Source organism: Protomyctophum parallelum (assembly GCF_964188405.1).
Source record: "Protomyctophum parallelum genome assembly, chromosome: 6".
In the NCBI taxonomy this organism is placed as follows: Eukaryota; Metazoa; Chordata; class Actinopteri; order Myctophiformes; family Myctophidae; genus Protomyctophum; species Protomyctophum parallelum.
In genome coordinates this window covers 41,810,689-41,836,711 of record NC_139701.1, presented here as the reverse complement: position 1 = coordinate 41,836,711, position 26,023 = coordinate 41,810,689, and the positions used below count along the sequence as shown (strand labels likewise).

Sequence of the window (26,023 nt, the reverse complement as noted above, 5' to 3'; positions counted from 1 at the left end):
CATTTCCGGGTGTTCATAGTTGGACCAATCGGATCGTAGTACCGCGTCACGTGAAAACAGAAGTGATTCGGTTGGCGTAAGCATACCTACCAGATCTTCCTTCTACACAAATGAATCAAAACAAGACAACGTTGACATTTTTTATTAAAAATAAAACAGCATGAGTTTTCCCGATGTCATAAACTGTCAGAATCAGCTTTTGTTGCGTTCGTTCATGTGCTAAAAGAGTGACTTTGAGAGCTGTTTCCCCGTTACAATGTAAGTCAATGGGGCTCATTGGGCTGCTATTTTTATAAAGCTATTTTCTATAAAACTGCACAATGGAGCGAAATAACTCCTGGACTGGACTAGTTTGAACATAATAAGCTAAGAAAACAACCCAAACCTCAAAAAAAGTGGTCTTACCCTTTAAGCAATTAAGCAATTACAGCATGCTCCTATTGGTGGTCTAAGCCCATGGAGCAAATTGCAAGACTGTAGCATGCTGCAAGCAAAAGTTAGAGCTGTGTAAAGGACAGCCACTAGGAAGACATAGGGGCGGGGCTTAAGCAATTAAGCAATTACAGCGTGCTCCTATTGTTAGTCTAAGTGCATGGAGCAAGTTTCAAGACTGTAGCATGCTGCAAACAAAAGAGCTGTGTAAAGGCCAGCCAATAGGAATAGAGGGGTGGGGCTTAAGCAATTACACCGTGCTCCTATTGGTGGTCTAAGCCCATGGAGCAAATTGCAAGACTGTAGCATGCTGCAAGCAAAAGTTAGAGCTGTGTAAAGGACAGCCAATAGGAAGAAATCGTGTGTGTGTGTGTGTGTGTGTGTGTGTGTGTGTGTCCATTTGGTTTCGCCACCCTGCGTCTGAAACGGTTGAGAAATGACAGTTAGGGGTTTCCCCAATTTTCTCCATTGACTTTCAATGTGTGTGTGTGCGTGCACGTGTGCGTTCGTGTGCACGCGTGTGTGAGAGGTGGTCAACTTGACCTTGAATCATTAACAAAGTATCATTTTCACCTGGGCTAGTCTATGCAAACGCAACCACTATTGAAAGTTAAAAGCACACTGATTCAGTGAGAGAACATATGTCTGAACAAATTGCTTTATCGCAAAAAGTAAAAGTCGAATGCGATTTTTGTTTTCGCCGTGAGTGACCCGAGACATTGAGGTACGCCGTGTGCGATCGTGGTATTGGTACGATACAAAACGTGGTTATAAGAGCGAGTTAAGAAATTGTGTTTGTGATGAAAAAATTGCTGACTCATTCAAGCAGTTAACCTGGAGTTTTATGACACATTATGATGGTACACCTGTCGCTTTCAGGGCTGTAGTTCACGTACCGTATGTATCTGAGCTGTGGTTGTGACATTGGGTGAAAGAGGACGAGTGTGGCTACAAAATTATGCGTGTAAAGTGAATATTTTGGCCGTGAGGACGATTTGTTTGGAGAATTTTGCTACAGTCTTCACAGTGGCTTCTCCCTCTGACCCGGTCTCTCTCTGGGCGTGCGACAATCTGAGTCGAGATTATTGCTCAGACCACACACACTTTGAACTGCGATAGCGGGCAAACCGTGCAACGTATTCGAATTCCGTCTGAACCGCGACAAAGTCGATGGCCTCGTGTGCTGTTTGACATTGAAATCGTGTTTCTACGTAACAGTATGCCAGAGCAACGTGGCTCCAAAGTAACGTGTCGTTTTCTGTTCTATCCGCGTTTCCCCATTGACTTTGAATGGGGATTTTTGGCGTCGTTTATTGCGAATTACGTCGTCACGGTAACACGAATCGGAAAGAAAAACACAAGCACACCATTCCCGGCCGAGCCGCACATTTCGATGTATACATTGCGGTGCTTTGGTAAACCGTGCGGCCGGCCATAGAGGTCAAAGTTTCGCATATTGATTATGACGATTGTGTTGCAGATTTCAACCTGTGTTTCTAGAAGGCAGGCACCCAGAATAATAAAACTTTATTTGTATAGCACCTTTCATGACATGAAATGCAGCTCAAAGTGCTTTACGGAGCAATGGAGAAAAAATAGAAAAAGTAAGGGGTTTCAGATATTTAGAAGCTTGTTTTACAAACGGCACAATCGTAGGGTCTTAACTTATTTACAGTCTGTACAGCCATACAACCATGGGGTCTGAGATACCTGAGATAATAATATAACAGGCATTGCCTGCCATTGGCATTGGCATCGAGTTAGGTCACCCGAGACTGACATCATAGATGGTACGCCAGGCCTTATCCTTGTATGAGGATTTCGGACGCCCCCTTGTTCCTGACGATGGAACGTGCCATCGTTCCATTGTCCCCATGCAAGGAGAAGGCCTGGCTCGACTTTGGTCACCCGAGGCTGACGTCATAGAAAATATGCAGAAACCGACATCGCCACAGCTGACGTGCATGCGTGCGTACGTACGTGCGTGCTTGAGTCGGACGTCGCAATTTACAATTTAGGCATTTGGCAGACGTTCTTAATCCAGAGCGATTTCCACACATATAGCTTGACTCCCTAGTAATTATGCGGCATGACGTTTAAATGGCATGACTTTGAAGAATCCTGGCTAGTATAGCTTGCTACTAGCATTGTATATCTGGGGAAGGCACTGATTGAGGTGACATAAAGTGTAGGCTATTAGCAGAATGCTTTTATACGATGTCAAATAGCAGCACCTTCCTGCTGAACCTCACCATGTTGTTTCACACACGCACGTACGTTAGGAACAGATCGGCGTTGTTTGCGTCCAGATGTTCCGTAGCTGTGAGGTGGCCATCAGCGGCTGCAGCTCCTGGTAACATTAGAAATGTCACCACCACCTGTGCGCAGTGTGACAAAGCCAGAGCAACCCAGAGAAAGAAAGAACTGTCTGAAAAGAATCTGAGCCGTTACTTTGTCGACTACCGCAATGTGAAGCTGCGCGCGGGGTCCGGCGGGAAGGGGGCTTGCACCTTCCACAGCGAGCCTCGTAAAGAGTGGGGCGGTCCCGACGGAGGTGACGGAGGCGACGGAGGCAACATCGTCATCAAAGTGGACCGTGCTGTCAAATCCCTGGCGCAGATCGCTCCAGTGTACAGCGGAGAAAGTGGCCAACCGGGGGGCCGCAAGAACTGCTACGGTCGCAACGGCCAGCCCACCTTCCTTTATGTGCCGCTCGGCACGGTGGTGAAGGAACAGGGAAAGGTCGCAGCGGACCTCTCTGATCACGGCCAGGAGTTTGTGGCCGTGTTCGGAGGGGCCGGAGGGAAGGGGAACCGCTTCTTTCTGTCCAACGAAAACCGCGCTCCGACGGCGGCCACGCCGGGAGCGCTGGGCCAGGAGAGAGCCCTCCAGCTGGAGCTGCGCACCATAGCCCACGCCGGACTGGTCGGCTTTCCCAATGCGGGGAAGTCGTCGCTGCTGAGGGCCATCTCCAACGCCAGACCCGCGGTCGCTGCGTACCCCTTCACAACCCTCAATCCCCACGTGGGGATGGTCGAGTACAGGGATCACGAACAGGTGGCGGTGGCGGACATCCCGGGCATAATCCGCGGTGCCCATCTGAACCGTGGCCTGGGCATCTCCTTCCTGAAGCACATCGAGCGCTGTCGTTTCCTGCTCTTCGTCCTGGACCTGTCCGCCCCGGAGCCCTGGACCCAGCTCCGGCACCTGCGCTACGAACTGGAGCAGTACGAGCGTGGTCTGTCTGAGCGGCCGCACGCCATCGTAGCCAACAAGATGGACCTGCCCGAGGCCCGCGCTCAACTGGAGACACTCAGGAGTCGCGTCGTCCCCCAGAGGATTATTCCTGTGTCTGCGCTTACGGGACACAACACAGATGAGTTGATCCTCCACCTTAGAGAGTTGTATGATGGCAACATCCAGGGTGTAACGCAGGACACACACTGATAGTAGGAATTGGATTTTTGGCCTCCATATAGGACCTCCCAAGAACTGAGTGTGACTGTCGCACTCACATTTAGAGCTAGACCAAAGATAGAAATACCATTTGATTATTGACAACCTCAGGTTTCCAATGGGACCAACCCTGTCATGTCCAGTAGTGGGACAGATTAAATGCCCTGTACTTTCAAACAATCAATCAATGAGGACCGGATGGTCAAGGCTCTTAGCTTACAACTTACATAAAGCTTACAACAAATACAGGGTTTCAGATATATACTTGTTTCACAAACCTCACAACCGTAGGGTATCTCTTATTTACATACAAATAATGTTATTTACGATCCACTGCAGGACCTCCCGTTTGCTCCTCCCCTTCCTAAAATCCACGTCCCGCCATTGGCCACACGGCCGCTCGTCGTCGACTATCTCGGCCAATAGCAGAACGGCGCTGCCGTGCAAGCGCGTCCTCTTCTCGTGTCGTCGGCCTCAGAGCACAGACTCCGGCCCCGCCTCTCGGCCGCCCACGACCGACCAGGTGGCGGTGTTAGGCCACGCCTACCCCCGCGACGACTTCACCAACGTGACGGAGAAGATCCTGACCAAGGTGGGACGGAACCTCCACAACCAATCGCATCATCCCCTCTGGCTGGTCAAGGAGCGAATCAAAGCACACTTCTACGGTTGCTACGTCGGTCGCCACGGCAGCCCTCTGTTCTCCGCGCACGACAACCTCAGTCCCGTGGTCAGCGTGGAGCAGAACTTTGACAGTCTGCTGATCCCGGCCGATCACCCCGGCCGGAACCGAGGGGACAACTATTACATCAACAGGTCCACCATGCTGCGCGCTCACACGTCGGCTCACCAGGGGGAGCTGGTGAGGTCGGGGCTGGACGCGTTCCTGTTGGCCGGCGACGTCTACCGGCGGGACGAGATCGACGGCAGCCACTACCCCGTGTTCCACCAGATGGAAGGAGTCCGGCTGTTCTCCGACCGCCAGCTGTTCTCCGACGAGGTGGAGAACGGGCGGCGGGCGGACCTGTCGCTGTTCGAGTCTGGGGGTTGCAGGACCCCTCACAAACAGGAAGCTCACACGCTGGAGGCCGCGAAGCTGGCGGAACACGACCTGAAGAAGACCCTCACGCGCCTGGTCGCGCACCTGTTCGGAGAGGAGGAAGAGGTGGAGGTCAGATGGACGGAGTCCTACTTTCCCTTCACCCATCCCTCCTTCGAGTTGGAGGTGCGTTTCGGCGGCGACTGGCTGGAGGTGTTGGGGTGCGGCGTGATGGAGCAGACGGTGCTCGACGCGGCGGGCGCGTCTGACAAGGTGGGCTGGGCGTTCGGGCTGGGTCTGGAGCGCCTGGCCATGGCGCTGTTCCGCATCCCCGACATCCGGCTGTTCTGGAGTCGTGACGAACGCTTCCTCGCACAGTTCGTGCTGTCCGACATCCACCAGCCCGTCCGCTTTCGGCCTCTCAGCAAGTACCCGCCGCTGCAAAACGACATTTCATTCTGGCTGCCGGCGGTGGGGGAGGGCGGGCGAGCCAGCTTCAGTCCGAATGACTTCTACGAGCTGGTCAGGACGGTGGGGGGAGACCTGGTGGAGAGTGTCACGCTGCTCGACGACTTCACGCACCCCCGGTCGGGTTGGAGGAGCCTGTGTTTCCGCGTGGTGTATCGCCACATGGAACGAACTTTGACCCAGGAGGAGGTTCGCACGGCTCACCGGGAAATAGAGAGGCAGGCCGAGACACAGCTAGGAGTGCAGGGGAGGTACTGACCCCAACCTCACTCCAACATGCGCACGCACACACGCACACGCACATGTCACATGCCAGTCAGGATATGGTTGACATGGCTGTCAGGAGCATGACGTGACACAACACTTGAGACATAACAACCGCTACTGCAGCAAGCTGACCTTGCTGTCTGAGATGTCTCCAGTAGATAACTATAAAGTATGCTACAGTTCAGGCAGTACATAATACATTATTATTAGGGATGCACCGAAAATTCGGCCACCGAAAAAATTCGGCCGAAAATGTAAAAAAATGTATTTTCGGCCTATTCGGTTTCGGCTCAAATAGGCCGAAAATATATCACCGAATAGTCAAAACACCGGGTCGGTATAAACAACACGCGATTGTCTTGAACGTAACCAGAGCGCTCCGCATCTGCCTCTCTCTCTCTCCCAACTTCAGTCTCCCCCCTCCCCCACACACACACACACACACACACACAGCGTCAAGTTGCTCTGTGCTGTGGCTGCGATGCGCTCCGCGAAATCTGCTAGCTCATCAACAGATCCCAAAACATGGTATTTGTGAGCACCGCCACTGTCTATTCTTTTGTCGTATGACAAAAAATGCTCCCCAATGTCTGAATCTGTGAGTTTGCATGCAGGCTACGACGAACACTAGCAGTAGCTTGCTCGTTAGCTCCTCAATTTTTTTCCACCTGTGTGTAATCTCAGCAGCATTGAAGTGGGCACAGGCAGGGCAAAAGCAGAAGCAGAACGTCCGTGAACGTTTTGCTTAACAATGATCAGTTGTTCAGTGCTGTTTAACTTTGGCAATATGTGATACTAGAGCCTAGAGAACATGCTAATATGGCTGCTAAATAAGAACGTTTTCCCCTATCAGCTAGCATGCTATTGTGTGTGTTTGTGCGTGCGTGTGCGTGCCCACACACTGTGTAGGACAGTGGTTCTCATAGTGGGAGTTCCAGCTAAATTATAGATAGTTAGGAAGTAAACCAAGTGGGGCCGGTCTGTAACAGAGTGCAAAAATGGAACCAAATACACTCTCAAAATTTACATTGATTACAATAGAAATAAAAATAAATTGGGGTCCCAGAGATAGAAATGGGAAGAAAGACAGTCAGCTATACACAGTCAACATTACAGATTACAGTATCATTACAAGTACAAGGAATGGCAATGAAATCAAATTGTATTAAAAAGGGGGTAAAATATTAATTTTGAAGGAGTATTCATTTTTATTGTCTTTATTGTTAGTTACAACATGCCTACAATAACTTTAAGCATTTTTTTTAAAGGTAATTGCAAAAAAGGTGCCATAATCCGATTAATCGTTTAAATAATCGCCCGATGAATCGATTATGAAAATCCATAATCATGTCTTTTGCCATAATCAGGTAGCTTTACAACAAAGCTGTATTCGGCTATTCGGTTTTCGGCCAACTGTTTCCTATATTCGGTATTCGGTTTCGGCCAAGAATTTCCCTTTCGGTGCATCCCTAATTATTATCAAGTACACTGTTCTCTCACAAGTACACAGCCATGGGCGATCAGATTACAACAGCGTTGACCACACGGTGGTACTGGTCAAGTCCCTTATGTTCCTACCATGGATGTTTGCACAATGCAGGGAGTGTGCTTGCCTTACGGGGCCCTGGGCTGGTTTTTAGAGCATGGAGGGATTTGATCTAGCTGTTCTCCACATGGCATAACATTTCTTCAACCAGTGATAACTAAACAAACTAGAAATGCACTCTGTCGAGGTGCCAACTTGTGCCTTGCACACAAGTAGGCCATGTGGCCATACATGGCCTACTTGTGTGCAAGTACTGCTACTAACTAATTGTCTATTACAACTGCTGTTCTAAAATGCTTTAGACCCGTTATTAACCTTATACCAAAGTTGAAACATACCTTAGTTGCGTCGCCATCAACAGCCAATAAGGGACCACCATTATTACCCTGACATACACATACAAACGTATACATATGCATGCATGCATACATACATACATATACATACATACATACATACATATATACATACATACATACATACATACATACATACATACATGCATACATGCATACATACATACATACATACATACATACATACATACATACATACATACGCGGTCTAGCTTAAACTTGGACTCAGGGGGGTGGACGCCCCTGCCTTGCATAGTCCCCAGTGAATAGGCAGTTTGCCCTTCACTGGTAACCCTATTTTGGACTCATTTTGAATATATGAAGGTATTGCGGGCAAGGATTTTTACAAAAAAGCCTCCCCTTTTAAAATACATACACACACATACCTACATACATACATTTTAGCAGTTTTTAAGGACCCACTTTTAGGCCAGTGCACCAGAGCAAACTCTTGCCTTTTTTTAAACCCTACCCATTTTAACCAAATACATACATACATACATACATACATACATAGGCTACATACATACAGTTTATATGTATAGTGTCATTATATAGATAGATATGTTCTAGTTACGTTCTTAGCTTACGCATGTTTCATGATAAATGCATTTTATTATGTGATGTATTCCCATGCTTTTTTTGTTCTTGCTTAATGTAAATCACTCTGGATTAAGAGTGTCTGCTAAATGCCTAACTTGTAAATTGTAATTGACGAGAAACATCAGCACATGTATATTCACATAACCAAGTGTAGCGTCATGATATATTGTGGACGTTTTTAAGCAATTGTTTATTAAGATGGCTAAACTGTTGAAGATGGTGTACATTGCAACTTTATTTGAAGTGCATTTTACAGGGCATAATAATATACGTATAGTGGGCTATGTTCAATCTATATATTTAAAGGTTGGTGTTAGTGTACTATTTATGAATTCAACATAATTCCCAGGACGTTTGTGTCTTATGATACAGTTGTTATACTGTATTGTCTTTGTGGAACATGTCACACCAACATTATGCTGCAGATTGAAGTAAACACGTCTCAATATTCAATGTCATTCTTGTGGTCAGTGTGGAAAGAGTTTTACTATTTCAAGCAACCAAAAACGTCATGAGCACACACATATGAAAGATACATCTGTTTAGTGTGAACAGTATGACAAGAGCTTCATTATAGAAACACAAGCACACCCACATACAAGTGTTGTATAATGTTTCCTTGTATTTACTCGTTTTTTAATGTGTTGAATAATTGTAAAAAAAAATAAAAGTACACTTGCAACATACTATTGACCTGTCCTTTTTAGTGTTATTTCGTATTCACTGTGTCAATAGTTTTCAGAGACTATTATTAGAACAGATAAGTATAGTGGTGACTTGGGTTGGAGTCTGTTAGAGCCTATTTTTTGTCTTAAGACTTTAAAAAGAAATTCCATCATTTTGAAGGTGATACGTCACTATCTGGCCAAGAGGCATATATACTATAGGCTACTGTACTATGAAGTGCTATGACTACATACAATGCAATTATTGTGCTGTCTATATGACATGATATAAGTCTGTTTCAAATGCTATCTAAAGGATATAATTAAGCTTTGTTATACTGTTCACACTTAACATATTTATTGTTCATGTGTGGGCTCATGACTTTTCAGTTGCTTGAAGTAGTAAAACCCTCCCACAACGGAGCAGGTTAAATCCAGTGTGTATGACGGCCTAGCTACACCGCGCGGACCGTGCGTGCGTAAGCCAAATGCCCTGGCTACATCGATCTGTCAGACGCGCGGCAGATTTGTGCGGGAAGACATGACAATGCTGTCAGCTGGAAGTTGTATTTAATAGAATCATCTATTAATATTCAAAAAATCTCCATCAAATTCATCTTGGCAGCTGTCATTGTGCATCAATGGGTGAGTATATATGTAGGCAACGTATCCATTTCATATATTGACCATGCAACTGTAATAACCATAGAGCTATAAAGGTAATAACTGTAGTAGGCCTACCTCGTCCTATAGTGCATATAGCAAAATTAGCATATCTTGTTACACAACAGATGACAATGTTTGGTCGATTCTTAAAAAAAAAAAAAAAATTCTGTAACCACAACTACTTCAGGATGAGTCCAATCCAAATGGAGGACCTACTGTCCATTGTAGGAGAAGACCTACAGGGGCCTGGCACAAATTACAGGGCTTCCATAGCGCCTAAGCAAAAACTTGCTGTGGCATTGAGGTAAAGATTAAAAAAATATAATAAAACAATATCGTTATTAATGGATGAATTAAATGTATCAATATAGAAAATAATTTGTATTGTTGTTTTAATTGAGAACAAACTTGTGCAAGAACTTGAAATGTAAACAATTACAGTGCATATGAACTTCTAGTCACAGTATCATGTTTTTTCTTTTACATCTTCTCCGTCATTCATTCATTCATTCATTCATTCATAGGGATTCATTCATTCATTCATAGGGATTGTGAGGCAGACAGGATATCCATATGAGTCACAGTGGGGTGTGACTCATATGGATATCCTGTCTGCCTCACATTCCCTAGAATGTGTGGCAGATTGGTGGATTCTACATTGTACGATGCAGAGGGGGGTTGAGGGTCTGGTTGAGGGGGCAGTAGAGGTAGCCTGGTTAATAAACCAGACCGAATCAGCCGTTGGCAAAAATAAATTGCCTGCCAGTAGAGGGTGATTTGGGTAAGGACTGGCAGAGGGGTGCTGAGGTTGGTTCGGGTAAGGACTTGCAGAGCGGTGCTGAGGTTGGTTCGGGTAAGGACTGGCAATGGGGTGCTGAGGTTGGTTCGGGTAAGGACTTGCAGAGGGGTGCTGAGGTTGGTTCGGGTAAGGACTGGCAGAGGGGTGCTGAGGTTGGTTCGGGTAAGGACTGGCAGAGGGGTGCTGAGGTTGGTTCGGGTAAGGACTGGCAGAGGGGTGCTGAGGTTGGTTCGGGTAAGGACTGGCAGAGGGGTGCTGAGGTTGGTTCGGGTAAGGACTTGCAGAGCGGTGCTGAGGTTGGTTCGGGTAAGGACTGGCAGAGGGGTGCTGAGGTTGGTTCGGGTAAGGACTGGCAGAGGGGTGCTGAGGTTGGTTCGGGTAAGGACTGGCAGAGGGGTGCTGAGGTTGGTTCGGGTAAGGACTGGCAGAGGGGTGCTGAGGTTGGTTTGGGTAAGGACTGGCAGAGGGGTGCTGAGGTTGGTTTGGGTAAGGACTGGCAGAGGGGTGCTGAGGTTGGTTCGGGTAAGGACTTGCAGAGCGGTGCTGAGGTTGGTTCGGGTAAGGACTGGCAGAGGGGTGCTGAGGTTGGTTTGGGTAAGGACTGGCAGAGGGGTGCTGAGGTTGGTTCGGGTAAGGACTTGCAGAGCGGTGCTGAGGTTGGTTCGGGTAAGGACTGGCAGAGGGGTGCTGAGGTTGGTTCGGGTAAGGACTGGCAGAGGGGTGCTGAGGTTGGTTCGGGTAAAGACTGGCAGAGGGGTGCTGAGGTTGGTTCGGGTAAAGACTGGCAGAGGGGTGCTGAGGTTGGTTCGGGTAAAGACTGGCAGAGGGGTGCTGAGGTTGGTTCGGGTAAGGACTGGCAGAGGGGTGCTGAGGTTGGTTCGGGTAAAGACTGGCAGAGGGGTGCTGAGGTTGGTTCGGGTAAAGACTGGCAGAGGGGTGCTGAGGTTGGTTCGGGTAAAGACTGGCAGAGGGGTGCTGAGGTTGGTTCGGGTAAAGACTGGCAGAGGGGTGCTGAGGTTGGTTCGGGTAAGGACTGGCAGAGCGGTGCTGAGGTTGGTTCGGGTAAAGACTGGCAGAGGGGTGCTGAGGGTGTTTTGAGTGAGGAATGTTTCCTGGCCAGGTTGATGGGTTGTCCTGATCTTGGCGTGGTCCTTTTTGTGTGGCTCTTCCTGGCACTGTAACGATTATGACATTTTACAACAGGATTAATTGTCACAAATAATTACAAATAACGATTTACTATTGTGCCGAATGTAAGACGACTCTGATTATAAGACAACCCCCATTTTTCAAGTCATAGTCTAGTCCCTGATTATGATACAACCCCGTTTTTTTAGGATAATTCCATTGGAAAAAGCGTAGGCCTAGTGTTATATTCAGGCCAATAGGGTTTTGTCATTGAACATTGTTTCTAAAAGCCTTTGAAGTTGCACATGGCAGATATGACACATTTCTTTATATACAGGTACATTTCTCACATATTTAATACCTTATCAAATAAAGAGTAAAAGTGGAAATCGTCGATTTACAAGCTCGCAACGTGTCACATTGTGGCACATCGCAAGCTTGTAGATATGTTATTTTTACTACTTTTAGAAAAAGGTTTTCAACATGTAAACAATTATGATCATTATTAATTAAACATAATTGTGACATACCTGGCACTGGCCCATCTTGCAACTCTGCAAGCAATCTGTCAATTCCCGCACAAGCCTCCCTTCTTTCTTTTTTGCTCAGGCCAGTTAGAGCAGGGACTATACTCATGGCGTAGTAATACATCTCGTCTTCTTCTTTTGGGATATGTGGTTTTGGGTCAGCTGGTGTAGTCTGGTGTGTCAAGTATAGACAGCAATCTCTCCTCAACCTGGTCAATACCAGAGTGTGAGAAGACTGACCCAGTTGACCGTAACCTCTTCTTTTTGGTTTGGTTTGGTTTGGTTTGGTTACAAAGAGGCTGTACTCTGGGCCAGCATCTGCCGCCGCTGGGATATGAGTGGTGGAGGTGGGATCCACTGGCCTTGGCCTGTTCTGTTCTGGCCTTGTTGAGGGGCTGCTGTTGGCCTGTTCTGGCCTTGTTGAGCGGACTGACTTTGACTTCTTTGATTTGTTCTGTGAAAACATCTCTAGGCTCAGGCCGTCATCTTCTTCAGCTGGGATAGGAGTTGGGGTGTTGGATGTATGTTCTGACCTGCTTCCATGTGGGGAAACTCGTATCCCAGCAGAGGACGCTGATAGGGAATGGAGTGATTCCATATCAACTTCCTCTGCTGGAGTTGTAGATGTATGGTCAGGGTAAAAAGGAATTGATTCCCAGGTCAATGAAACTTCCTCTGCCTCGCTTTTATCTTCCTGGATTTCGTCATGAACTTCCTGTTCTGGACTTTGCTGAACTGATGGGTGGCTGCTCAGACTATTTATGGATCTGTAATATAAAATAAACAAATAATTCACAATGTTACAATGCACACAAAAAGGATATCAAAACAAGTGGGCTGTGCACATCTGGCAAAAGCATTAAAAACCACATGGCTACAGCATTTCGAGAACTTATTGTCCAGGAGCTAGGCCCTGCCCTCAAACTATTTTTAGCATTTTTGTAAATTAAGTAATGCAGATGTTTAACAATAATTTAACTCTTGGTCCATTTGGTTTCATTTTATACTCGCAAGAGTTAAAGCTCTAATAAGGGTCCATTTGGTTACCAACTCTCCATCATTTAGCTTGGTACGTTAACTTGATCCAAACAAATATTATTATATTATAGTATTTATATTATATTATAGTAATTATATATTATATTATATATAAATTATTACAGTATAAAGACTGTACTGTAAACGTTCAAAACCACTGCTTTATAGTCTCTCTCCCTCCCTCTCTCTCTCTCTCTCTCTCTCTCTCTCTCTCTCTCTCTCTCACTCTCACGAGTGGTTAAAATATAGCCACATATAGCCTTTTTGTGATGTACTTACTTTCTGCTCTTCGTATTTGAAGTCAGAAAATGTAGTTCTTTGTACCATTTTGGTGGGGTTCCTTTCTCTGCAGCACCTGATCCACTGGGCGTGGGCAGGTTCTTGTACCTGACAAAGGCGTCCCATATTGACTTCCACCTGTCTCTACATTGCTTTTCTGTGAATTAGAAAGGGGAATTTAAATTAGAAATGAAAAAACATGCCGTTTCAAATTAACACTTGACTGTGCTTATTTCTATCTCATTCTTTACAGATTCTTGGCAACTGGACACGACTTTGCAAGTCTGGCATTCGACTACCGCCTGGGCAGGCTAACCGTGGCAAACTGTGTCCACCAAACATGTCAAGCCTGTGTCAAAAGGATGATGCCAACACATATGCCTACACCTACAGAAGACACATGGCTGCAGATGGCAGAAAGATTTGAACAGCGCTGGAACTTCCCACACTGTATTGGTGCATTAGATGGGAAGCATGTCCACATTCATGCACCCCATAATTCTCGAAGCATGTTTTTTTTATTTATTATAAAAAAACATTCTCCATTGTTTTGCAGGCCCTTGTCGATGCTGACTACCGTTTCAGCTATGTCCAAGTAGGAGATTATGGAAAAGGAAGTGATGGCGGCATCTTCAAGAATTCTCCACTTGGGATGGGGATGCAGGCAGCAACACTGCATGTTCCTGCTGATGCCCCTTTGCCAGGGTTTGTAGATAGGCCTATGCCAAGGCCTATGCCATACGTGATTGTGGGCGATGCAGCCTTTCCCCTGAAACCGTACCTAATGAAGCCGTATCCCGAAAAAAATATAGACCGCCAGAAGAGAATATGCAACTACAGGTTGTCTCGGGCACGTATGGTGGTGGAGTGTGCCTTTGGCATACTTGCGGTGAGGGGGAGAGTATTACACACCAAAATACACATGAAGCCTAACAACGTAGATCAGGTCATCCTTGCTGCATGCCTCCTCCACAACTATCTCACCCGCCCCCGTGAGATCTGAGCCTTCATGAGGGAGGTGGAGGAGAGAGGATTGGCACTCCAACAAGCCACCAACATTAGTGTAGGGAATAGAAATTCAAGAGAGGCATTAGAAGTTAGGGACGATTTCTGTCTCTACTTTAACTCTGCAGAGGGCAGTGTGCCATGGCAGGAGAGAATGGCGAGCCAGGAATACTAGGCAGCCATTGGAAATAATTGGAAGGAAGGAATTTGGAACTAATTAATTGACATATGACTACATTGGGGTGAACAAGGTTCAAAGTAAAAAGCAAACTAGATAAAGTGCCCCTCGGTGCACAGGTCTCCACAAGGATTATAGCGATTGTGATATTGTGAAGCAGACATGTCCGTATTGATCACATGACTGTAGAGATAGTGTGTAACTATTTGCGTGATGTATAAAATCTGTATGAGTAATATAAATAAATGTGTCTTGCAAAAATCAGCCTCAAGGTTGCGCTACAGGCCATTGTGGAAAATTTGGGGAAGGGTCCATTTGGTTCCAAACTATCATTTACCTGGAACTCCCTCTACTAAGGACCCCTGACGGTAGCTGGACCTCACTTTGGAACCACTGCTGTATTGGAGATGAGAATCTGTGCACTTCACATGGGTGTGATATTTTTTTCACCCGGCCTGACTGTCATTCTAATCAATGACAATTTGTAAATAGTTGTAAATAATGTTGTAAATTGTTAGAAATGCAACATATTTAGTTTATGTTTAATGAAATGAGTGCACTCAAATTAACAGAAAGTTAATAAAGGTGTGCTTGTCACAAACAAGTTTGTGGTGATAATATAATTTCACTTGTGTACAGTTCAATGGACAGGTTGTTGGTCATTGTTGTTCATGTAGGCGATGAGATCAAATGACAGAATAATAATAAATAATCCTAGGCCTATTGCATACACCAAGTATAATGCTACAGTGCATTTTATTTTATATTTTTATGCTCCGAAGGAGCAATGCTCCGAGGTGCGCTGCGGGTCGGGAGAGGGTTGCGGTTAGGTTTAGGTGTCTGCCCCGGGGGAGGTTAGGGTTAGGGTGAGGGAGGAGGTAGGTTGTCGTTCGGACCAATGCTCCGTCGGATGAAAGTCATACACCCCTTGCATTTCCCCGGCATAGCTGCAGAGTAGCGACTAGCGAGCAACAACGTGACATCAACTTTAGAATGGTACTAGGACCCAAGAGGTGTCCAAACGGTTCCTGAAGAAATATATTGATTTTATTATTAGCTTGCAGAAAAAAACACAGTTTTCAATGCAAGGTCTACGAAGAGTATTTAAAAGCCTGTGGCTTGTTTCCATTGGGGTCCAAAATATTTTAGGGCATTTTGAATTGATTACAAGAGGACCCCAAAGTAAAAATACTCTATTTGGAGGCAATATACGCGCGTATGGGGCATACGCACGTACAAAGATTAGAACCGATCCTATTTTTAGAGCACGCGTAGGATGGCCCGCGGTATCCGTGCGTCTGGTGTAGCTGGTATCATTGACATATATTGGTCCTATCCAAACGCACTGTACGCGCACAGTAAACGCGCGCAGTAAACGCATACGCACGCGCGCAAAAATTGCCTGGTGTAGCTTGGCCGTGAGTCCTGAAGTGATGCTTATTGTATCTTTAGAAAAGGCAAGTCACAGTATTCACCAGCACATTGTCTGTCCTGATGAAGGTCTAAGCGACCGCAATGTCGACCTAATAAATGAATTATTTTTGGCAAGTGTCTGACAGTGTCTTCTTTGTCTTTCGTAGAGATACCCTTTTCACAGTATTCGCCCGGAAACGGATTTGGGAAGTGGTAATGCAAATAGGAGTGACACAGATGTGAAATTGTGTTTCTTTTGGAATGTATTTTGGACATGGATTACAAAGAGAATGGTTATTGTATTTTACTTTGTATTTGGATGTGATTTTGAATGTTCTGAACTACATGAATGTACAATGGACAGTAAGAAAATATGGGAGGCATACTATTATCCGACGGAGCATTGATCCGACGGAGCAATGGTCCGAGGTGCGCTGGGGGTCGGGAGAGGGTTGCGGTTAGGTTTAGGTGTCTGCCCCCGAGGAGGTTAGGGTTAGGGTGAGGGTTTGAGGTAGGTTGTCGTTCGGACCAATGCTCCGTCGGATGAAAGTACTGCACTCAGAAAATATGCAGTATTGTTCTATGCTGGGTAAATCATGGGTAAAAGGACAATTCAGTATTAGTCAGGGATAGTTACTGTTGAGGGGCACAAGCCCCTGCTATATTCAGCTATTAGTGTAGATTTCCATCCTACACACACATTATTGTCCCATGAATGGAGAATTTACGTCATATGTGTCTGAGAAAATTGACATGTTACGTTATGATGATGTCCAATGATAAGATCGCCCCTCACATTTTGTTTGTCTGATGTCGCTGCAGACAGTGGTGTATACATTTCGGTCACTTGAAAATAGCTTGTAGATCTGCTATTTTCAAAAGATTTGTATACATTTAAAAAGTTGAAATGGGACATTCTGCACAATGAGTACTTTATACTTTTGGTACTTTAAATTACATTTTGTTACCAATACTGTTGTACTTTTACTTTTGAATTCAGGACTTTTGCTTTTAAAATTTTTAACCCAATTTTGCAGTGAGTGAGTGAGTTAAATGTTGAGTTCCCATGGGGGGGGGGGGGGGTGAGGGGGGATCAAATAGAGACATTGTATCCAAAATGTATCAAACCTTCTGCGAGAAAGTGTGTGTTCCACTGTTCCCATGGGCGGGGGGGTGCTATGTCAGTGGCTTTCAACCAGTGGTCCGGGGACCACCAGTGGTTCTTGAGGGGGTTCAAAGTGGTCCCGAGCTCCCCACACACACACACAGGCACGCGCACACACACAGGCACGCACACACACACACACACACACACACACACACACAGATAAATTCTTTGACACATGTTTAATCACATTTACTTTATTTTTGTATAACTTTATGGGGAACAAAGCAATGCAGTTTCAGAAGTCAAACTATTGGGAATTAAAAAACAAAACTATCATGGACAGCTCATACCACAGATCCCTCTATAAAGATGTCATGAAAACCCCACGAATGGTTGGGGCAAATTACAAGGCTCCTATCTGAAGAGACTCTAAGTTAATAATAATAGTAGTTTATTTTATAGTCACATAAACTATTGCTGTGCCGTATGAGGCAACGCAGCTCAGATTGATATGAGAGGACTGCAGATCACACAATAATTTAATGTTATAGCATTTTACTTTGCATTTGGACGTGATTTTGAATCACAGGGTATGCTCTGCCTGAAACATTGGGGAAAAACTGTTATGGGTTTTTTGTATATATTTATCATATATATGTATATACTATACACCTTTATCTTCAATATGTACTTTGCTCAACCAATCAAATCATTTCTATGGGGTGATCAGCCAATCACAAGCAAATGTTTGTGTTCACACAAACACACAAAGCTGGGCATAAGCTAGTGCCCCTCAAATATATATATATATATATATATATTGACCATTGTCCATTGACAATGAAGAGAAATTAGTCCAATGTTTGTTTTTAAAACACCATTGACAATGAAGAGAAATTAGTCCAATGTTTGTTTTTAAAACACCATTGACAATGAAGGGAACATTTACGTCATCTTGTCACCTAATCAACATGAGTTAGACTTTAATATATTAGTGCCCCTCACTTCACACAGGTGTGATTTTTTTCCCCCTCACTTTTGGCTTCAATGTTTGCGTTTCCACAGACACCAAAAGCTGGGCATAGGGATGGGCTAGTGCCCCTCAGAAACAATATATCGCTGCTGAAGCCTCTAGAAGCTGAACCTCTGGCTGTTAGAGTGGCCAACTTTATCCAGATTGGGGTTGCAGGCAAACTGGATCATAGGAGGAGGGCCACACAAGAGGATGAGGGTGGCGTCGCTGGGTGGAGGCAGGTGGTCCCTCACCATCTCGTCACTGATAAAGCCTTGGCTGTATTCCCAGTCCTCGGGTGCCCGGTCCACGGTGAACCACAGCTTAAAGCGGTCAGGGTTGGCGGCCGCAATCTCCTCCAACTCCGGTCGAAGCAAGATGTCTTTCTCGGTCTGGTTGGCAAAGAGGAGGTGACACACAGTGGTGTCCCGAGGATCCTTCGCCACCGCTGTGATGATCTGCAGCATGGGAGTGATACCCGTACCTCCAGCGATCAAGCCCAATCGTGTGGCTTTCTTCATCACAGCTGGTGACTTCCTGTCCTTTTGGATAGCAAACGTACCGTGGCCCTTGTAGACGATCGGGCCACCGGGCCCTCTGAAGTCGACCGTGTCATTGATCTTGAGGCTCTCCATATACTGACTCATCTTCCCACCTTCTGGGTACCTGGGATGGACGTCCTTGAAGTAAATCTTCACCACCAGATCCACGTAGCCTCTGTCGCCGACGCCGGACACGGGCGTGTACGGCCGAGCGAGCAGCTTCCCGTCTATTTTGGCGGACAGATAAATGTGCTGCCCGACGGGCAGTCCAAGGACGTGCTCTGGAGACGGCAGAGCAAAACGGAATCTCCTCGTGTCATGGCTGACAGCCCGTTTGTCTATCATCCGCAGTGCAACCTTAACGTCTGGGTCCTCTAACGTGAGGGCTGCAGGCCTCTTCTTGGGGAAGAGCAGCCCAGACATGAGGCTGAGGATGGAGTCAAAGCCACCCCGGATCAGACCAACGATGTAAGACAGCATCTTTGCTTCAGAATCAGAACCTGTGGGGTCCGTTTGTTTATTGGTGTGACAAAAAGCAAGCTATAGACCTACTGTACAGTGAACACATGGAGGGGAGCAGGGTTCAAGTATTTGAATACCACTGAACCACGAGAAAGTCGCTGTTGTTTGACGTTTAAAATCACTATGCCAGAGTAATGTGGCTCTAAAGTAACGTGACGTTTTCTCACATCATTGTGAATCATCATTTCTCACAACATTGCTGATGTCACTGGCGTGACATCAGCAATGTCAATTGGTTCAGATGAGTTATTGGTCGTAGATATTCTTTGCCCTGTTCTGGAGAACAGCTGGCTCAAATCCCTCCATGCCCAGGGCAGCCCAGGGCCTCGTAAAGGCAAGCACACTCCCTGCAGTGTACAGTCTGTACTGTACTTCATAGTGTCGTCCGTATTCGAATACATTCTATTCCAATACTCTGAAACTCTGAATTGTGTCTGTCTCATTATTGTGTTTCAACTGTGTTATATGTGCTCACCGACAGATTGCATTAACAATAGTACTGTACTTTACAGTAGTACTGTACTGTAATGTACTGTACTGTAGTTGTTGAGCGCCACTTTGTTATGTGGTGTGCACGGCAACACGTTGTGAGCTTGTAGATCTGAGAAGAAATGCTGTACTGTAGTCCTCTCTGGTGTGCGTGCATGCATGCGCGTGCGCTCTACTGGCCACTTTATACACAGTATGCATACATAAGATAAGATAAGATCTTTAGTCATGAACTTGGTTTGTTTTAAAGTGTAAAAAAGAAAAAGAAAAATACGAATGTATTTATGTAAGTACTTGTGAATTTTAATATGTATTTATGTCTGTTGTGAGTCTGGCGTAGAGGATTTCATCCTGTGCTGGAAATCTTTTCAATAAATTTCAATTCAATAAATTTCAATAGTAATGAGCATGATTGTATATGTCTAGTTTACATACCACATTATTATTTATTTTATTGTCTCCAGATTTAGGAGAATGTTTCTTAAGGTGAAACCTCATCTGAACATTTTAAAATAAATGCTAATAAAGTAGCATAATGAATTTTATATTGACCTACTTTAAAACACACAATAAAATGCACCACTTTTCAACCAATATTTCGTTATTTGATTATTATATTAAGTATGGAGAACAAGCATTTCAATCCATAGTAGCCAGTGTGCTGTTGTAAAATAAGCAAACATGAACATATTAACCATGACTTCTTTATTATAACATTTGTGCATTATATCAAAACGTTGGGTAGCAAAACAATGACATTGAAATTAGTGGAGGAATAGAAGTCCATTTGAAATGCAAAGTCCTCTTTCTCTACAATAGACAATTTTTTGATGAATTGAACAAGGTGGACCCTCTTGTAAACAAGTGTAATGCTTAATTCACTCACATTTAGCAGTCTTTGTATTGAGTTTGTGCTTGAACTGTACTGTAATTCTGCAAACTGTTAAAATAAATATTTCAATCAATCAAAAAAGACAAAATGAATGCAGGCTACAGTCCCAAACACTGATTCCTGGCTTATAAGCAAATGAGGTCAGAATTGGCCCCAATTGGGCCTATAGAAATCCGTCTAAATTGCAATGTCCTCTCAGTCTTCTCTATCAACAGATGAGTTTGACAATAAGTATGTGCAATACAAAACGCAATAATAATAATTATTATTATTAACAATACGAATACAGGCCTGGGAATAAGCAAAGGCAATCCTAGAAGCCTGTCTTAAATGTAAAGAAAGTTGTCTTTGCAAAGGAGGCTAACAAACATTGACAAGCATGCACACTCCAAAACTTCAAAATAAATAAATAAAATAAAAACTACCCTAGTGCAAAATATCTATCGAACAGATTAACATTAATTAACAAGGTGCAAATAGCATTGGTTCAATGCATCATTACAAACAAATGAAACAGCTACCATCAAACATATTGACAAATATGCATTGTATTTCCCAATTCCCATGCATACAATGCAATTTTCTTTCAAATAAAATTAGAAGCTGCCTTCTGAACTGAAGTAGTGCAAACAGTGTCTTGTTGTGATGATCAATTATTCCCGCTGTTCATCACTCATTGCCAAAAAAAAAAAAAAAAAAAAAATAGATGTACCTGACGTGACAATTCAGTGTGAGAAGTGACATTTCCGAGACATTGCCAGCTTGTTGAATACAGGTTGGTGGGAGGTCAAAGCAAGCTGCATGCAGTGATTGAGATGCTCATCCGTGAGTCGATTGCGGTACTGATTTTTTATCATGTTCATGGTTGAAAATCCAGACTCGCATATGTACGTGGATCCAAACATGGTTAACAGGTAAATGGCCAGTCTTACGGTAAGATTAACCTCCTGGTTACTGATGGCTGCCCATCTATGGTTGGAAAACAACGGGGCTTTGCATCACGCTTATCCAACGAGCATGGCTTGGATCTAGGTAAGATTCTTACCTAGATCCAAGCCATGCTCTTCAAAAAAAGCCTTTACTGCAGTGTACATTACATCACCAGTAGTGTGGGCTGTCAGCGGTAAGAGGCACAACAACTCCTCTTTGAAAATGTCACCATTAAAATACCTCACAAACAGCGAGAGCTGTGCGGTATCTGTCGCGTCAGTGGATTCATCCATTGCCAGTGATATGAAATCTGTCGATTTAAGTTCAGCAAGTAATGTAGAAAAACAGTCCTCAAACAGTACCTCCACCCTTCGACCTCCCGTTGTGTCAGAGAGTGGAACTTGCTTCATACGATTAAGTATTTCTTCTTTGATTTTCTCTTCTGCAAAAAGTTCTGTAACCATCTCAATGGCACCCTCCTTCACCATCTCGGCATCCAGGAATGGTTTTCTTTTTTTAGCCAAAGAAAACATCACTCGTAGTGAAGCAGCAGTTGCCCTTTCTTGGGCTGTAGCAGCGGTTGTAATGGTACGGGTGGATGACTCGTAAGACTTTTTTAGTGTTTCTATTTTACTACGTCTAGTTGCGCTCGCAGGTGGGTATTCTGCATTGAATTTAGCAGCATGCACGCCAAAATGTCGCCTAATGTTATCAACTTTGCAGACTGCAACGGTTCTTTGACATAATAAACATACAGGTTTGGCATTGGCGTGCGTTGGTAAAATAAATATGTAGTCGTCTGTCCATTTCGGGTTGAATAGACGATTTTCATCAGCAACAACTTTCCGCCGTTTCTCTCCACTCATTTTGTGCAAAACAGGTAAACAATCGAGTTGCATCGGGCCGCTCTGCACACGTCTTCCGGGGAATGTGTGGAATGACCCAATACAATAAATTCAATTCCGGTTCAAAGATGCCCTGGCTTAATTCTATTGAATGATAATTGATAAATGTACCTACTTAATTCTGTTAACATAATAACGAAAATACATTTACATGAATTTAATTATATATATATATATAAAAAGAAATTGAGGCCGCCAATTGAATATCCCTGATTTAGGGCCTTGGAAAAGTTGGCAATATATCAATGATTATATATAGGCCTATAGATGGTCATTAACTGACAGCTCACAATTTCCCATTGCTGTCATACACTGGTGGTAGTATTTGTCACCTTGAATTGATATTCTGATACAAACCTTCTGGTGTTCTCTGAAAGAAACAAGGTATCTGAAAGTAGAAAAAGTAGAATCCTACAACCAAACACAGTGAAGAGCTATAGCTATTAGGGTTCATCGTCATGTTGGCTTGTGGAGAACATTTTTGTCAACATTCCATTTTTGCCACGGACATACAAAATGAGTGGACAATAATATTACCAGAAATACATGGATATTCCTGAATGACCATAATCGGTCTGTAACTCTTGAGTGTCCAATGTAGTCTAGTACTTTCTCAAATGTTTTATTTGCAAAGAAAGACCCCTTTACTTTGAGTGGTCAAATGGAACCAAGGGTCCATTTAAATGACACATTTGAGAAAGTACTAGACTACTAGTGGACTAGTACACTTCAGTGACTGAAAGAGTGAAATGCAACAGCCCGGCTTTTTATGGTCTTAAATCCCTTTATTTTAGAGCGTTTTTTTGTAATAGTACAACATAAACTGTTGTGGCTCTTTGTTGGTTCCAAACATTTCAACCTTATAGCCAACAAACCCACTGATGCACCTAGGGATTATGGATGTACGCAGATATAAGAAGTAGATTGTCCACAGGTTCAATGTCATTGTAGTTTGTATTTACTTTCCTTTAAAGTGCAGTGATGGTACATTACAAGCATTTGTCTCTTCTGTGTTGTCTGTCTGTCTGTCTGTCTATCTGGTAAAACTGGTTTGTCCACCAGGTGCATGCCGCTCCCCATCATGCCTACATATGCTCTCTCAATCAATCAATTAGGCCTGGGGAGGCGTGCCCTTGGTGTCCAAACAGTGACACAACCCATCAAACCAATGCCCAATAATGCCAAATAATAACTACAACAAGTGTAATAATAATAACAATAAATAGACATACAAATCAGTGCGGATGGCTTCTACATAAACATTACAGATATAAATGGTAAATGGTGTATTTATATAGTGCCTTTATCCAAGGCGCTTTACATAGATTGTGCATTACATTCACCCATTCATACACACATTCATACACCGATGGCGGAAGGAAACCATGCAAGGCACCAACCAGCACATCAGGAGCAATTAGGGGTTCAGTGTCTTGCTCAAGGACACTTCGACACTAACTCTGGGGGAGCCCGGTTCGAACTGGCATCCTTGCGGTTACCATCCAGCCACTCTACCCCCTGAGCCACTGCCGCCCAGTTGTCATTTTGCATACCTAACAAAGAATTGTGAAATTTGTGTCTGACATCATACTGACACAGATTAGATGACATGCACTGCACCGTATGTGGGCATAGCTGTGACGAGAACTCCATATACTCTATGGTGGCTGAGCCATCGTGACCAGAGCTGGAGGGGGAAACGGAATCACACTCGTGGAGCAGGGACCTTGGAGTAGCAACGTGACTGATTCTCTTCGGGGGAAGTACAGGACAGTGAGTCTCTAGTTCTCCTCTGCATGTCTACATTTGTGTTGGTGGACCTTCTACAGGCCCTTCCAGGCGGCACCTGGAGAGGTGAATTACTGTTCCAAACAGCGGCATAGCTCTACACTCCTTCACACCACAATCGCAATGTTACGCAGGATGTTCACGAATGCTTTCAAGCTGCACACGCGGACGCTGGGTAGACGACTACTGGGTTCATCTAGCGCAGAAAGCAAGACGAACGTGAAGATAGAGGAGTCTACGGAGGAGTATGCATTTGTGGAACGACTAATCCCGCGATCACGGGTCCCCGCCCCTCCAAAACACCACGGCCCTTCCCCGTCCGGTTGGGTCCCTCCGTCCAAGTCACCTCCAGACCTGCCTTACATGATCCGTCGCTCTCGGATGCACAACATTCCCGTCTACACCGATGTCACCAACGGCAGCCGCAAGACGACCCTCGTGCGGAAGGTGGAAGGGGACATATGGGCCCTGGAGAAGGACATCAAGGAGTACTTGAATGAAGTCACCGGCAGAGATTTACCGACACAAGTCAACGAGGTGACCATGACTGTCCGCGTCAAGGGCCATTTTGATTCAGAGTTGAAGGCCTGGCTATCGAAAAAGGGATTTTGATGATGATTTGTGGAGGAACCGATCCAGTTGTACAGTTCTTCTGATAGAACAGATGGCCTCCAAACAAATACAAAAAAATTAAAGATTACCTTGTACACAGCATACTAAAAGAGACAGACAGACCGATACGCAAGACCTAAACAGGTGAAAATCACACCTGTGTGAACTGAGTGGTGCAACTCACCTCTCTCCCCCTCCCCTCTCTCTCTCTCTCTCTCTCTCATTAGCAGGCAACAGTGCAGCACTCTCTGTTTCTGGCACAGCAGCGCCCCTACTGGTACTCATAGTCATACTGGTGCTCATAGTCAAATAGGTGAACACATAGGTAGGTGAACAAGGACATTGCAGTTCTTTGGAGTGGTTGCACCACTCAAAAATAGAACCACAAATAGAATGGTGGGAATAAAACAAAACATACAGGCTAATACTAGTAACTGTGTTTATATAATTACATGTAACAAGTGCAACCTAGAATATGTGTGTGAAACTAGAAACACAATAGCAGATAGATATAGATATAATATAAATAATGCAAAAGAAACAACATTAATAATTATTGTACAGCATTTCATGATACATGGAATGAGTGCCTTGGAAGTGTGTGGATTGGAATCCTGGATACCTGGACAGAATTGGAATGCAAATTTAACAAGAAGCAGTGGATATTAATATTAAACACCACCACACACACACACAAGGGGAAAAAGATTCGTATTATATCAGCAATATATACAACTTTGATGAGTAGCAGTCATTCAACGGAATATATTAAATGGGAAGCAGAACTAAACATAGAAATTACAGAAAAAGATTGGATACATATGTGGAAAATGCACCAATCATCTACCAATTCACGGATATGGAGGGAATTCTCTTGGAAAAATCTATGCAGATTTTGTATAACACCAAAAATCAAGAGCAATCAGTTAAAGCAACTGATACAATGTTGGAGAGGTTGTGGAGATGTAAATGTGGATCACTCACATGTGTTTTGGAAATGTCCCAAAATGGATGATTTTTGGAAAATGATACATGATCAGATACAAAAGATATTGGGATATGAGGTGCCTATGAAGTGTGATGTTTTGTATTTAGGAAACTTGATGGGGGGTATGAGAGGATAGATATCTGGTAAACATTTTATTGGCGGCAGGAAAGAAAGCTATCACAAGAAAATGGGGACAGATGGAACCTCCAACAGAGGGACAATGGGGACAGATGGAACCTCCAACAGAGGGACAATGGGATGATTTGATTCAGGAGATACATCTCAAGGAGAAACTGACACACCGTCTGAAGCTACAGGAAGAAAACATGGAGGACAAATTGTCCAAATGGACAACATTTAAGACTGAACA

At 44.5% G+C, this 26,023-nt stretch overlaps 4 protein-coding genes across 4 annotated transcripts; 3 read left to right on the top strand and 1 right to left on the bottom strand.

The window, feature by feature from the left end:
* Window positions 1-2,649: 2,649 nt before the first annotated feature.
* On the top strand, window positions 2,650-3,879 carry LOC310859986 (mitochondrial ribosome-associated GTPase 2-like; the record flags this gene model as incomplete). Its single annotated transcript, XM_083766750.1, has 1 exon — window positions 2,650-3,879. One exon carries the CDS (start codon window positions 2,650-2,652, stop codon window positions 3,877-3,879), a length of 1,230 nt encoding a protein of 409 aa, XP_083622876.1.
* Window positions 3,880-4,204: 325 nt separating this feature from the next.
* On the top strand, window positions 4,205-5,653 carry LOC310859985 (phenylalanine--tRNA ligase, mitochondrial-like; the record flags this gene model as incomplete). The annotated part of the gene is made up of 1 exon (XM_083766749.1): window positions 4,205-5,653. One exon carries the CDS (start codon window positions 4,205-4,207, stop codon window positions 5,651-5,653), a length of 1,449 nt encoding a protein of 482 aa, XP_083622875.1.
* Window positions 5,654-18,104: 12,451 nt separating this feature from the next.
* LOC310859748 (NADH-cytochrome b5 reductase 3-like) lies at window positions 18,105-19,007 on the bottom strand (the record flags this gene model as incomplete). Its single annotated transcript, XM_083766451.1, has 1 exon — window positions 18,105-19,007. One exon carries the CDS (start codon window positions 19,005-19,007, stop codon window positions 18,105-18,107), a length of 903 nt encoding a protein of 300 aa, XP_083622577.1.
* Window positions 19,008-24,176: 5,169 nt separating this feature from the next.
* On the top strand, window positions 24,177-24,665 carry LOC310859984 (large ribosomal subunit protein mL49-like; the record flags this gene model as incomplete). The annotated part of the gene is made up of 1 exon (XM_083766748.1): window positions 24,177-24,665. One exon carries the CDS (start codon window positions 24,177-24,179, stop codon window positions 24,663-24,665), a length of 489 nt encoding a protein of 162 aa, XP_083622874.1.
* Window positions 24,666-26,023: the final 1,358 nt, after the last annotated feature.